Raw genomic sequence first — 14,946 nt, 5'->3', positions numbered from 1 at the left:
TTGCTAAATGGTACAAGGTTAAAGGAATTATTCATTTGGAAATGATTTCGGAATGTCTCCTTCTCGTTCTTCGAGTGACTTTAGTTGCAGCATTTTGGGCTTCAATGTAAGTTGTTAAACAATTATTGGTTTTTTTTTTATCTTTGACAAATATGATGATGTAGTTTTCGCAAAAGCCTTATTGAACTAAAATATATAATTGTTTAAAAACTACCTTTATAAACATCGTTTGTTCCTTTCGTCAATTATGTTCAACTTAGATGTCATTGAATGATTTCAAATAATTTTTGAACGGTATTAAGTATGTTTTGCTGCTTCCCTTTTTTTTAAAGATCAATTATCTGTACTCGTAATGCATACTTTAAGTAAGTTTTCTTTTAACTTATAATTGTAAAATAAATTCATTTTAATTATTCATTAAATTTCAATTCTTAAGGAAATGTTCGATAGGATATACTGGTACTGCTTGTCAAAGATGTCCGTATCCGACGTATGGTGATAATTGTAAACAGCGGTGTATATGTAAACCACATTTTTGCAATCATATTAAAGGATGTCGTCAATTACCAGGTATAAATATTCTAAATGTCATTTGAAGATACTTTGAATGTTCCAACAATATATTAGAATTATTACTATATGTAATTTGATTTTATATTGAACCTGCTTAAAAATCTTTCGGCAATTTAATTTTGTGTTTCCATATTTTTTCCCACAGAATTAATCAAATCATACAATAAAACACACTTTATACCTATCAGTTATGACATGAACAGTATTTGACACATCTTTATTGACTTTAAATCATCATCTTTATTACCAATCATTGTGTATGCTACGTAGTTAGAGCGCGGACTTAAAGGGAAGAGGGGTCAATTATTTAGTTGATTTTTTAAAAATTAACAAGAATATGCATCAGATCCCCCTACCCCCGGCACCGAAAATTATCTATTTGACCAACCCCTGTATTTATTTTTCGGATCTGCGCATGAAGCAGTTGGACTATTAATTTGTTGTGTTATAGCATGATGTCCACGTCCATCCTAGTATATATATATTAGAAATTATTATTGAAATTAATCCTAATCTTTTTTATAATTTAATCATGCTTTTCAAAACGCATTTGATGGTTGTTGTAGATGATATAATGAGTTTCAAATATGTTGTGTTTTTTTTTATTTAACACATCATGACTTTAAACGTTGTAGACAGATGTCCCGTTGGTTTTACTGGAAAATACTGTGACGAACAGTGTCCATATCCACAGTATGGTATTGGCTGCCAACAGAGCTGCATGTGTTCAAAACAACGCTGTAATTATTTTACAGGCTGTCCATTTACAAAGACAGGTACTTTATTAATTACAACAACAACAACCAAACATACTAAATATCAAAAATCTACAAAACATTATTCAAAACTTTCATATTTGTAATTTGTGAAAATGCAAGTAAATAACAAATCACAATTTTTAAGAATGGAATAAAAAAGATTGGTTTTGAGAATATTGTCAAGAAATGTATGTATTTCTGTGTGTCATTTTATATTTATTTTTTTCAAATCGATGGGTTGTTTTGTCGATTAACAGGTACATGTACAGGTGTGAATATGAAACTTTTCCAAAAAATATACTGTCATGTTATTTAATGTCGAAAAATAATTATATATCACACAGATTTCATTTAGTTTAACCATGCTTTGATTAGTTTTCTCATATCTTTGTATTTATAAGCGTACCAATTAATATACTTCTCTAATTATAATAAGTACATATAATTATTGAAATAAGTGAGTTTTAATGCCAAAGAATGTTAATTATAAATTTGAAAATAAAACAATCTTGCCTCAATGCACATCTCTTATAATATTGAAATTCGTTAAGAATAGATACATATCATTTTTCATTGTTAAAGCGGGTAGCGTTGTAACAATTGAAAGGCTAAGTCTGAATAAAAATACGATATTTCCATCTTTATATTTCTTTATTTAGTAATTAAGAACCAAAAATCACACCAAACGAATCCTTTCAGCACAGATGAATCCTATCCACACACCACAAAAAGTGTTGATGATGTAAACCGTAATGCACGTAATCTTACCTCAATCACCCCTGTAATTCCAGGTAGTATTTTATTTAAGCTTTACAGGTTATAATAAAATCATCATATGCAAATTTGTTCATTTGTTCATTTGTAGAAAACTATTCGAAGTTTAACAATATTAATTAACGTAAGCACTTTCACTGTAAAAAATCTTACGAAGTTTTACAAAAAAAAGTCTGAAGATTTTGAACAATAAAAGCACTTACGTTTTGCAGTGAGTGTTGTTTTTTTTTCTCAGGCTTAGTAAGTGAAGACAAAACAAAAACCGTTTTCGAAAATACTTATTCTACTGAACAAGTTCAAATTTTGGGTTCATGCTATGTAATCTTAAAACGCTTTAACTGATTTCATAATATATCTCTAAACGTTTCAAATGCAATGTCATTTATTTTTTTATTCTGTTTTATCTGTGCAGCAATATCTGTTTCTTTCGTTTTAATCGTAAAAACTTTTTATCTTTTATACGATGATAATGATATTTTCATGCATTAACAATGTTTTGTATCATTAGCAGGTATAAACAAAACGGAATCAATTGGTGAACCTTTACAACAACTAGGAGTCAAAGGTGTGCTTTGTTTATTTTTATAATGGTACTACATGTAATATCATTCTTTTTAAATAACATGTTATGCCATATTAGGGTTTGTGCTTCTACACGTATCTAAATAACAATCTTAAATTCATTGATGAAATCATACATATTGTACGAAAGTGCGTATGATATTTTGTACAGATAATGACATTTATGAAGCCGGTTGAAATACGGGTTTTAATATAAAGGAATCTTATCTTTTTTGCTTGAAAGACAGTCGTTTCATATATCAAACGATAAATAAGTAGGCATTGAGCTCTCTCTTGACATCAGGTCATAAACATATACCTATTTGATATATTAATCTTGTAACCGGTTTTTCTCTTTTTTATTTCTTAAAAGTTTAACTATTTTGTAACCCATAATATGAAATATAGATTCATTTGCCATGACTTTAAATACATATAATTATTCTCTCTCTCTCTCTCTCTCTCTCTCTCTCTCTCTCTCTCTCTCTCTCTCTCTCTCTCTCTCTCTATGACTTGTTATTGCTTTGTTTTATTTTGTCTTTTATTTTGCAGATGGATTAAACAAAGAATCAAATGCGAATCTATATGACTTTTATAGTGAGAAAAAATGGGTCAAGTTTTGTTTTGTTCTCTTTGGAATAATGTTGTTTTTATTGTTAATCGTTCATATCGTATTGTCAATTATCCAATGTCCAAGTGGAAATCGCAAATAAAATTGTTTAATTATCACATGTTTAAGAGAAAACAGCTCTAGTTCTACAACATTCTGTAAATAACGTTTAAGAGTTTCCTTTCATTAAGTACTTTAGACATGCTCTTCCTGTTTTGTTGAAATTAATGATATAATTAATGATTTCCTTTTTCGATAATAAGCAAATAATTTGACAGAACTAATTTATCTGCTGCAAATAGAAAATAAATTGTAAGTGTTTATTTGTATTGAGTACTTCGTGCAGTCTAAACAGAGTTATTTATCTGTGGTTTAACCTCATATATTTACATTTTCAACTGTCTTTGTCTGTGATAACATTACAAATCAATTTTGAACCCTAAAACCGAATAACATCAAAAAATATGAGTGACACAAAATGGGCGTGTCTTATAGCAAAACCGAAAAACGGTGCGCGTAGTAATACATTGCATGTGCTAAATAAAAAAAGTAGTGGTTTTGAAATGTTTTCTTTTCGCACACAAAATGAATGAAAATTAAAATGAGCATGTAAAGGTTACCATTTAAAATAAAATTTATAGAAAAATATCTTAATATGCAATTTAAATATTTTATATAAACGGCTCGTCTGCTGATGAATAGATTTCTTATAATGATCGTCTGCTGATCACTTCATTTTTTATTTCGATCGAATGCAGCCACCATGAACGACTATATATCAGATGCGGTAAAATATGGCGATTTTGAAGTATTTAGTGGGGATAATTATGAAGCCCTCCTGCCAGAATTAAAATTAGAAGGTTTTGATTCTGATTTTGACAATTTTCTATCCGAAATGGTCGTTTCGGACTTCGATATAACATTAACCCAACAGGCATTTGCCGATTTGAAAAAATCCGATGATCCCGGGTTGCCAGCCCCAGAAACGCCAACAAGTACTCGTTTTGCCAAGCTTTCCGACGACGAAATTAAAGGATTTCAGGAACTCACACAATCAAAGGCTACAAAACAAAGCACCAAATGGGGTTTAAAGATTCTTACAGGTACGCTTCTTTTTTTTAAAAAAGTGAATATTAGTAAGCAGCAATTAAACGCAAACAAAACAGCCCATATTATACAGTTACAGTGTTTTCTCAAATAACTGTCAAAACATGGATATCATTGTGCGTTTTCTATTACAGATTGGCATATTGAAACGTTTGGAGTCCCTCGAGATCTGGCTGAGATTTGCGAGGAGGATCTGGCGAAAAAACTCAGTCGCTTTTACTGTGAAGAAAAACCCAAAACCCGAAAAAGGAGCATACCTCCGAATATCATAAAAATACCATGAAAGCAATCAGAGCCGCCATAAACAGGCATTTATCCGACATCGGTCGAAATATAGACATTGTAAACGATAAAGCATTCAAAACTGCAAATAAAAGTTTGACCGGTCTCATGAAGCATAGAATGGTCACTGGAACTTCTCGCCCTACAACTCATAAGGAGATCATTCACAAATCAGATTTACAGAAAAATTTCTGCTTACCTGGAGAGTGCATATTCTTCTCCAGTCAATCTGCGACTTGCAATGTGGTACATCATCGCGATACATTTTGTGTCTCGTGGTCTTGAATTCCATCATCAGCTTCGGGTAGATTCCTTCGATTTCAAAGTTGACGAAGAAGGCTCCATATATGCTTGTTTGAAGCATGAAACAAAACAAAAAAACTATCAAGGTGGCATTCACAAACTTGAAGCACTGAACGACAAAAGAATGTATGAAACTTAAAACGAAACTTGTCCTGTGAAGATGTTGAAGTTCTTCTTGTCTAAAACGGACCCAAATGCGTTTCATCTTTTCAATAAATGCGTTAAAGATACCATTTCTTACCCGAAAGATTGCAACATATGGTACACAGCCGATCCCATGAAAAAGCGATCATATGTTAATTTCCTTCCGGATATTTGCAAGGCCGCCGGGTGCAAACGTTACACAGCTCACTGTCTAAGAGCGACAGCAATTCAGGCCATGAACGACGCTGGATTTGAAGCAAGACACATCATGTACTTCTTCGGGCATCGCAACGAAGCTTCAATACGTAGCTATAATCGTGAACTGTCTTCTACCCAAAAAAAAGTGCGAGTGCAACTTTATCTACAATAACCACCGCAAGTGTCAAAATAAATGATCCATCTGAAGATTCATGTGTAATTTCCGGCCAACAATCACAGAATCTTCAAATCGTTCCCTATAATTCTGAAAATTCCAACTTACCTGTCAAAAATGAACTTAATTGTTCCACCATGTCCGACTCGAGCATTAAATCTGGAGTTTTGAATAACTCCCGCTTTGAGAACTGTTCCATTACCATCAAGTACAATCTCGACTGAGGTGTAGATCGACCGCCTTACCGCGCAGGAGGGAAGTACCTTCCGCTATCACGAAATAAACAATCTAGTTATTTACTATTTTGCAACTACACACATTTTTTTTTAAAATCAAATGATATTTGATTTGATATTTTGTTGTATCGACTTAATAAATTTGCAAATTTGACTCGTCAATACATGTCTGTGAGTTTTCATGTACAACACACGTGTGATGCAAGTGACAAATTACGTATTCCTGGGGCGCCAGTGGGGTTTGCATAATTATACGAATTAAAACAACGGTAAAAATGTTATAATTATTAGATCTTTAATCGTGCACATTAGAAATAATATAAATATAAGTAATAAGGAATCATTCTTTGAATATTATGAGGTGATAATTTCGGTCGGAGCGTGGTCAAATCTATCATAAAGCCCTTCGGGCTTTATTTAATTTGACCACGCCCCGACCGAAATTATCACCTCATAATACTCAAAGAATGATTCCTTATTCCTTATTTATATAGTGAGTGACGTTAAACATTAACTCATTTTTCATAATTTAGTATTTGTATAACTAACTGAACACCAAAAATAAAGGTTTATGGAAATGATTGAAATAGTCGATAATATCTGATCAATGTAAGTGCAAACGTTTCATCAATTGAATTATACAATGAATAATAAAGACAGTTTGTTGGAGAGCAAGCAAACAGAAATTTCTAATTGTTATTCTTAATTCATTAACGGGTGAAGCATTTATCGACATTATATAATATGTTTATACATTTTTTGGGGTGTATGAATATTGTTTGGAAAATATATTTTGTTGCTTGAACTGTATTTCTTTCTTTCTCTTGATTTCATTATGAAATATTAACTGTCAGGAAGTTATTGTTTTTAAAATGTTAATGACGTTCCTTATGGGTAATTCATCATCAAAAAATCCATTCGTTTCAAGTAAAACCAGAAAAAAGGTGTAGTTATTAGGTTTCTCTCGGCAGAATTATTTAGTTGAAAATCTATCTACTTGTTAGAACCACGTAAACTATTTCAGTACCATAGATGAGATCTAGAATTATAAGACCACAAAAAAGAAGGCGAAATCGTCAATGTGGATTTAACATATTTAAGTGCAATGCAGTTTTACACCCCCCCCCCCCCCACACACACACACACACAAAACACACACACACACACACTCCTTTAATGTGAAAAATCAATTATATGATAAGTAAATATTGTTAAGCACATAATGAATATTTCTTCAGATTTTGAAAAAAAATAATCACACGATAGTAAAAACATATCTAAATGTTAAATATACAAGTGTTACTTGCATTTAACGCGAGTTTTTTAGTTTATAAATATTGGTCGTGTCTTTTATGAAAGAGACAGGTCTACAGGAAACTTGCCTTTTCATAAATAATTAAAAAACACATTCTCTTATTTAAATGTTTATATTAACATCTACCGAGTTTGATTCCCTCTACATCTTACGGAAACTTATACTTAATTCATAACTATTTAAAAACAGATAGGACTGAGACGCATACGTTACCAATAATTGATTGTTCGAAACCTAAAGCGACTGAAACTGACAGGAAACTGACAGGACTGAAGTTTATACACACCGTTTATCGATTGGACGAAATCTACAAAAATGCAAAACACATACCTTAATATAAGGTTACTTACTTTTTCTGCAAAAATTGATGCAATGTATCCTCATAGAACGTAATGATATATTTACTACTATGGGAAAACGGTTACGTATCATACATACACTGTGTACATGGCAATAATAACCGCGGGGTTTTTCAGTTGTCAGCGGGCCAATTCAATATTTTTTTTTAAAAAGAACATTATCTATGTTTTCTATATAAAGAGAATCCTTTTCCAATGCATCTGGTCAAATTCAAGATTATTTGAGCCGTTTACAGAGATAAGTATACCTTGAAAGTATAAGATAAGACACCAGTGTTTAATGTAACAGAACAATGTCAAATGAAAAAAGAATTCATGAAGTTTTGGATGATTCCTGATAGTTTTTTTTCATCCTATATCTAAAATATAATAAACAGAAAATTGCATTTCAAGTGCTTCGTTTTCAAAGAAATACACGTTAATATAGGACTGTACAATACATTTTACGTACTAGATAATTGAGTTGCACCAATCATCATCAAATCTAGCCTTGATGAAGATGTGAGGAACATTTCCTATTAAAACTTATGTGAATTCGATTTTGACACGCATTAAATTTGCATGATGAACTGAACACTCATACTGCTTAATAATCGTCTTTATAAAATCAAAAATACGTATAAACTTGTATTCTGGTGTTTAAAATTTATTAAATCTAGTTTTATCGTAATTCGCTTTTGTGCATTGTTACTAGAACATGAAAACAAACGAGTAATTTTTAAAGGGAAAAATTTCTGACGATCAACAGTGCTAAAAATTGATTTTGGAAATAATATAAGTTGTTCCTCTTGACATGGTTTAAAAACTGCATTGGGTGCTGTCTAGTTTTCTTTACCAAATTAAAGTTCACCCTGATGGTATACATGTCGTAATCAACACGTATCTAACTCTAAATTACATAGAATACGATTACTCACGTATTCTAGACAAAAAGCCAAAACCGTCAAAAATACGTATTACAATCACTTTCTACAATAATTTATTAAGAAACTCATGGTTGTCAGTAATTTCTCCATTCTGCATCAAAAGCGTCAATGCAAACGTTGCACGCTGAAAAAAACAAATGCAATGAAATGAACAAGTTTCGGATTGAATGGAAAAATGTATGTCAACGTCTTTAAAAAAAAAAATCTTTTATGTTAAAATTCTCGTTATCGTCAAAAATAATACCGGTAGGTATTATAGTACTCATAAGTTAGGTTTTCAAAGTCGAATATTATTGAAAACAGATATTTCATCTAAAATGCAAGGCTTAAATGCCATTATGGTGCTTGGTTTTAATAATTATAAAACATTAAGAATGTCCTATCAATAAATGTGACAGTTGATGAATTTAAATCGTAATACGTGTTCTATTAAATGATGTAAATACAAGAAAAAAAAATATTCATTAATGAACATAAATGGAGAATTAAGTTTGATCATTTTTAGATATTGTAACAGAAACCATACAGTGAGAATATACTTATATTTTCATTTTAAGTTATCAACAACTTTTATCATAACTTTTGAAATAACAATTAGAAATGAGTGCATATTATATATATCTTAACAATAACTGATCAAGATAAGTCTGGTACGGATCTTTAAAAACAAGAGGCCCATGGGCCACATCGCTCACCTGAGGAACAATAGGTTTTATAAAATCAGCTTAATGGACTCATAATACAAACAATCTGGACAATGTATAATAATACATGTAGATCCTGTATAAATAAAATCCATTTTCCCCCTGGATATTCTTATGTATTCTAACAGGATGATTTTATAGTCATATCACATGTTGAGTATTGCAGTTTTCAAAAAGATCCTTAACAATTGTTTATATATGGGATATAAAGCTACATCAAACTCTGAACCTTCTTATGAGGCCGGAAAATTGTCCTGGAGCCAGAGTCTTAACAATTATAAAGAATCATATGGCTGATTAGTTTCTGAGAAGAAGATTTTTAAAGATTCACTCTATATATTCCTATGTAAAACTTTAACACCCCCCCCCCCCAATGTGGCCTCACCCTACCCCCAGGGATCGTGATTTTCACAAATTTGAATCTACACTACCTGAGGATGCTTCCACACAAGTTTCAGCTTTCCGGGCTGATTAGTTTCAGAGAAGAAGATTTTTAAAGATTTACTCTATATATTCCTATGTAAAACTTCGACCCCCATTGTGGCCCCATCCTACATCCAGGGGTCACGAATTTCACAACTTTGAATCTACACTACCTGAGGATGCTTCCACACAAGTTTCAGCTTTCCAGGCTGATTAGTTTCTGAGAAGATTTTTAAAGATTTACTCTATATACTATAGTAGTCCTATGTAAAACTTCGACCCCGACTGTGGCCCCACCTTACACTCAGGGGTCATGATTTTCACAACTTTGAATCTACACTACCTGAGGAGTTTCAGCTTTCCAGGCTGATTAGTTTCCGAGAAGAATATTTCTAAAGATTTACTCTTTATATTCCTATGTAAAACTTTTAACCCCCCCCCCCCCAATGTGGCCTCACCCTGCCCCCAGGGATCATGATTTTCACAACTTTAAATCTACACTACCTTATGATGCTTCCATACAAGTTTCAGCTTTCCAGGCTGATTAGTTTCTGAGAAGAAGTTTTTTTAAAGATTTACTCTATATATTTTTACAGTACCGATCAGACTCAACCTAACAGAAAGTAAACCCCAACTAAACCATGGGTTTACTTTCTTGGTTTACTCTAGGTTTACTAGAGTGGACCCCTAGTAAACCCAGATTAAACCCAAGGTAAACCCAGAGTGGACGCAGAGAGTAAACCCCGATCAGAAGAATACCCTGAAAGCAGACGCTACATGTGTATTCGGATGTACAAGGGTTAGGAATTACAGGCATTAGGATGATAAGATAAAATACAGGTCTGTTCCACACTTCAGTGCGTATAGTTGACTCCAAAAGTAATTCTCGAGTAAACCAAAAGTAAACCCTGAGTAAACCCAAAGTAAACCCCGAGTGGACCCAAATTTTCAAAAAGTAAACCCAAAGTAAACCCAGAAAGTAAACCCGGGGTTTAGTTGGGGTTTACTCTGGTGTTAGGTTGGGTCTGATCGGTACTGTATGTAAAACTGCGACCCCCATTGTGGCCCCACCCTACCATCGTGGGTCATGAATTTCACAACTTTGAATATACACGACCTGAGGATGCTTCCACACAAGTTCCAGCTTTCCTGGCCTTCTGGTTCTTGAGAAGAAGATTTATGAAAAATTCTCGAAATTTTTCAATAATTTCTAATCATCTCCCCCTGAAAACGGGTGTGGCCCTTAATTTTCACAACTTTGAATCCCCTTTGCCTAATGATGATTTGTGCCAAGATGGTTGAAATTGGCCCAGTAGTTCTTGAGAAGATGTTGAAAATGTGAAAAGTTTACGGACAGACGGACGACAGACAAAATGTGATCAGAATAGCTCACTTGAGCTTTAACACAAGTAATATGGCTCAGTTTTGGATGCATCTTTTTCACCAAAAGAGAAAAAAGTAATGGTCTGTGAAACACGATTTGACATATATTCAGCTAGAAAAGAAACTTAGGAAATGCATCATAAAAGTGAGAGTCATCTTATGTGTCAGAGCTTTACTTGTCCTTTTGTTCTGACTCCTCAAACAAATGATTTACAGGTACTCAAGCGTTACACATCTGATCTTTGAAATCCCCTAAATGGTCCATACCATGCAAAGCGATTACCTAAACTATGAATTTGACGCGCATGTATGTTATGCTACATCTACTTTGACTCAAAATTAATGCATTTAGACAGAATTTATATCAATTTAACACAAAAGATCTTAATGAAAAAACTTCAATGTTTAAATTCTTATTTTTTTTCTTCCCAGTTTGAACAAAAAAAAGGACAGAAGTAGGAAAATGATATACATGTTCATTGTACATTTTTTGGCAGCATATCCCTTCAATTCCACCCCCAAATGTTTCTTGATTGTACTGAATAATAAACTCACTTAGATTGTTTCCTAATGCTTGTCATACGTAAGGATTCTTTTAAATGAAAGCTCCATGAATCGTATTGCTCAACTGAGAAATAATAATAAACTTTGACCTAACGTAATTACTTTACCATAACAGATATTAAATAATAACATGGGGATGTTTTAAAACGGCATTGTTAAAAACCATAAAAATAGGAAACGAGGACGTCATTTTTGTTATCTCTTCGCTTCGTCAGCTAATTTCTAATTTAAATTGTTATTATATAATACTAGACATATGCACTGATTAATATACATAGATTATGCATACGTAATCATGTACTCGATAACAAAAACAATCTATATTATGCAATTAAGATTAAAAAAAAAACTTATTGTCCATGTATAATGCAGAAAAATAGCCGTGAAATTCCTGTTTATCATGCTTTTTTCAAAAAAAACCCCCTGGATTTTATAGGAAACTAAGTGCTGCTACTATACGGATCATCATATCAAAATTTATGTATCGCTTCTATTTTCCGAATAACACACCCAGTAAAATTAAGTTAAAAGCTGATACGTGGATGGTGGGCATTGTTTGGCTGATTACACGTTAATTATCAATATCAATATCGCCTGCACCTGATTTTTTATGAGACAGTTACAAGTATCAGGACACTTTTTTGTACACAGGCATATTTTCTTTGAAACGTTATTTTTCTTGTCGCAACGTTTTGCCAGCGCCCCCCCCCCGGCTTTATGTGATAAGATGATACGGTAAAACTATTTTAATTTGCACTTATTGAACATGTATCATACACTGTAATGTACTTTATCGTTGATCTTAGCATAATTATATATATATATATGTAATATTTTCAATCTGAACTTATTTTTGATTTTTTTCGAACAAATCGAATGAAGATATACGTTTGGTGCGGTTCAATATTTTTAAATATGTTTAAATGTTGTCTTTCAAATATTAAGAACGATAAGATTTAATACAGTAACTAAAAATACTTTAGATAGGCACCACATACATGCATAATGTTCACGATACTCATTAGGCCGCGCGGGATGGGGTTGTTTCCAGTGATATTGTGCCACACTTTGCATATATAATGCAGATATTGCATGTACATGTATACACATTATATTTTAAAACTAGTTAACGCATTGAGAAATTTTATTTCATAACAAATATATCTGAGAACCCAGGTAAATACCAATCCAAATACTGTTTAATACTATGCAGATACGAGTACATATACTTACTAGTTATTGAAGTATTCATCATAAATTTACAAAGTATGCATGCCATTTAAAGTATCTTACAAAGTACAATGTCATGAAATCACTTGTTAAGTATACATGTGTGAGCCTCAGAGCTGACCGAAATTTATTAAGATATCCCGTTATTTTTCTTTTTATAATCAAAACAAAAAGATTATGAAAGAAAATTCGTAAACACGTTTCAAATTAATAATATCCAACAAGTAACCGAATGATGAAGACTAAAAAAAAAAGACATGATAACTAGATACTGTAGAATTATTCATATTTGTGGTGCCATTTTTCATGGATTGTTGTTTGTGGGGTTTTTTTGGCGTATTCGTTTGGATGTCATTTCGTTGATGCGTCCGTTTTTCAGTTTCAGTAAGGTAACTCACACTTTCAAAATTTGTTTTCGTCGAGGATGTAAATACATGGAGGAGAGCTACTTAAGAATACCACGAAAATTCATCCACCATGAATTCTAATGATTCCACAGTATCAAGATCAATACGTACTTAGAGAAGTCGGGGTACCCGGTGTAATGAAGAATAATGACCCCCGTAGAATAATGACCGGGGGTCATTTTTCTATGTAGAATAATGACCCCCTAGCTGAAGAATAATTGGATTTTTCTGAAGAAAAAAGACCCAGGGGTTATTTTTCTTCATGTTAAACATGAAGAAAAATGACCCCCATAAAAAATGACCCCCTCCCCTTAAACATGAATAGAAATTGGTTACCCCGTATCCAAGAAATGACTTTGAAATTACTTAATTTTTCACTCTGTTCAACTGATTTTGAAGTTATAAACACCGAACTTGTAAATAAATCGCTGTATATAGTTTTCACATCCGTAGCAAGCACACACAAAACACTCTGACATTTCCACAAATTGATTGTAAACAGTACAGTCACTTCTCTCGTCGACATACGGTGGGAAATGACGCAAATAAAGAAAAATTCATACACAATGAGGATATTGTGTGATAATTAACGAACAATAATCATGAAAGAATAATTGTTGTAATGATATAAGCAATATTCATTGGTGAATGAATTGTCAATCGAAGAATGATACATGTATATATCTTTATGAAAAAAGACTAAAGGGCAGGTAACGTACGAATATGAATACTTCTTATTTACATTTCTTGGGGAAAGTGATTTTTAAAAAAATCATTCTGTGTTAGTTTTGTTTTCTTCTACGTAATACAAGACCATCAATATTCTAAACATTTGTTGTAATGTTGTTTTGTGATCATGAATAAACTTTATTCTTTTGGAGCAAATTTGTGAAGAGTACCTGACTATAGTAAATCTTAATAGATGATAAACACTGATTGATTATAATAAGAAAAGATTGTTTCTAAAAGCGTTGATAAGAGGTTAGGGCCCATGTTAGGGGTTTAATTCCCGCTTGATTTTGATCACACGATCTTTATTGTATCCAAAGTTACCAATGCTTATACAAACTATTGAAGCATTAATCATCTTGATATTAACTAAACTAAAGTGCCGAGGATAAAGTAAAATATATTTTCTGTACGAGTACTCTCAGTACTTTGACGATTTTCCTTATTGGCCGTCAACCTCTACTGGCATAATGGCTGCTGTCATAGCCTACTAAATTCAGCTTGGTTATAATGCCTAACAGTGGAGTAAACTTTTCATAATTTTGGTTTCCTCATTAATTCTGGGTGATGAACTTGTATACCCAGCAATTTGTATTGTGGAAATCCTCAATGCAAGTATAATTCATGAACAATATAAAAAATATAAAAGATGCGACGGCGAAGCGCGAAGATGCGAAGACGAAAGTGCTAAGTTGCGAAGGCGAAGAAGTGATACTACTATCGCTTCTTCGTCTTTGCAACTTCGCACTCTCGCCTTCGAATCTTCGCGCTTTCGCCTTTTTAGCTCACCGAGACGAAGTCAATGGGAGCATATGCTATACCCCCGGCGTCGGCGTCCGGAGCTGGTTAAAGTTTTAGTTGCAGCTCCTGTATCTAAGGTATTACTTGTCCTCTCTTCACCAAAATTACATGAATGATGCATCTGGACCTGCTAAATCTGGTTCCTAACTTTCAGATGCTGGAGGAGGTTAAGGTTTTTGGAGCAGGTTAAAGTTATTGTTGCAGGTGCCCTTTAATAGCAATATCTAAGTTACTGGTTAAAGTTTTAGTTGCAGCTCCTGTATCTAAGGTATTACTTGTCCTCTCTTCACCAAAATTACATGAATGATGCATCTGGACCTGCTAAATCTGGTTCCTAACTTTCAGATGCTGGAGGAGGTTAAGGTTTTTGGAGCAGGTTAAAGT

At 32.8% G+C, this 14,946-nt stretch overlaps 2 protein-coding genes across 3 annotated transcripts; both read left to right on the top strand.

Moving 5' to 3' along the window:
- On the top strand, nucleotides 1-4,037 carry LOC128168741 (uncharacterized). Of its 2 annotated transcripts, none has more exons than XM_052834879.1 (6): nucleotides 1-106; nucleotides 437-570; nucleotides 1,209-1,349; nucleotides 1,991-2,122; nucleotides 2,617-2,670; nucleotides 3,219-4,037. In XM_052834879.1, exons 1-6 carry the CDS (start codon nucleotides 42-44, stop codon nucleotides 3,377-3,379), a joined length of 687 nt encoding a protein of 228 aa, XP_052690839.1. In that variant the 5' UTR covers nucleotides 1-41; the 3' UTR covers nucleotides 3,380-4,037. The 2 variants fall into 2 exon arrangements, with proteins under 2 accessions (XP_052690839.1, XP_052690838.1); XM_052834878.1 differs by having other exon boundaries at nucleotides 2,614-2,670.
- Nucleotides 4,038-4,171: 134 nt separating this feature from the next.
- Nucleotides 4,172-4,830, top strand: LOC128168742 (uncharacterized). The gene is made up of 2 exons (XM_052834880.1): nucleotides 4,172-4,379; nucleotides 4,518-4,830. Exons 1-2 carry the CDS (start codon nucleotides 4,172-4,174, stop codon nucleotides 4,664-4,666), a joined length of 357 nt encoding a protein of 118 aa, XP_052690840.1. The 3' UTR covers nucleotides 4,667-4,830.
- The last annotated feature ends 10,116 nt before the right edge of the window (nucleotides 4,831-14,946 follow it).

The sequence above is a fragment of the Crassostrea angulata genome, unplaced genomic scaffold, assembly GCF_025612915.1.
Source record: "Crassostrea angulata isolate pt1a10 unplaced genomic scaffold, ASM2561291v2 HiC_scaffold_45, whole genome shotgun sequence".
In the NCBI taxonomy this organism is placed as follows: domain Eukaryota; kingdom Metazoa; phylum Mollusca; class Bivalvia; order Ostreida; family Ostreidae; genus Magallana; species Magallana angulata.
This window is presented reverse-complemented; position numbering and strand designations above follow the sequence as displayed.

Bases quoted from the DNA above. Each gene is read 5' to 3' on its own strand.
- LOC128168741 (XM_052834878.1), top strand. From the start codon at position 42: ATGATTTCGGAATGTCTCCTTCTCGTTCTTCGAGTGACTTTAGTTGCA. The intron at 571-1,208 runs GTATAAATATTC...TAAACGTTGTAG, and splicing joins AGGATGTCGTCAATTACCAG to ACAGATGTCCCGTTGGTTTT. The intron at 2,123-2,613 runs GTAGTATTTTAT...TTGTATCATTAG, and splicing joins AATCACCCCTGTAATTCCAG to CAGGTATAAACAAAACGGAA.
- LOC128168742 (XM_052834880.1), top strand. From the start codon at position 4,172: ATGGTCGTTTCGGACTTCGATATAACATTAACCCAACAGGCATTTGCC. The intron at 4,380-4,517 runs GTACGCTTCTTT...TTTCTATTACAG, and splicing joins GGGTTTAAAGATTCTTACAG to ATTGGCATATTGAAACGTTT.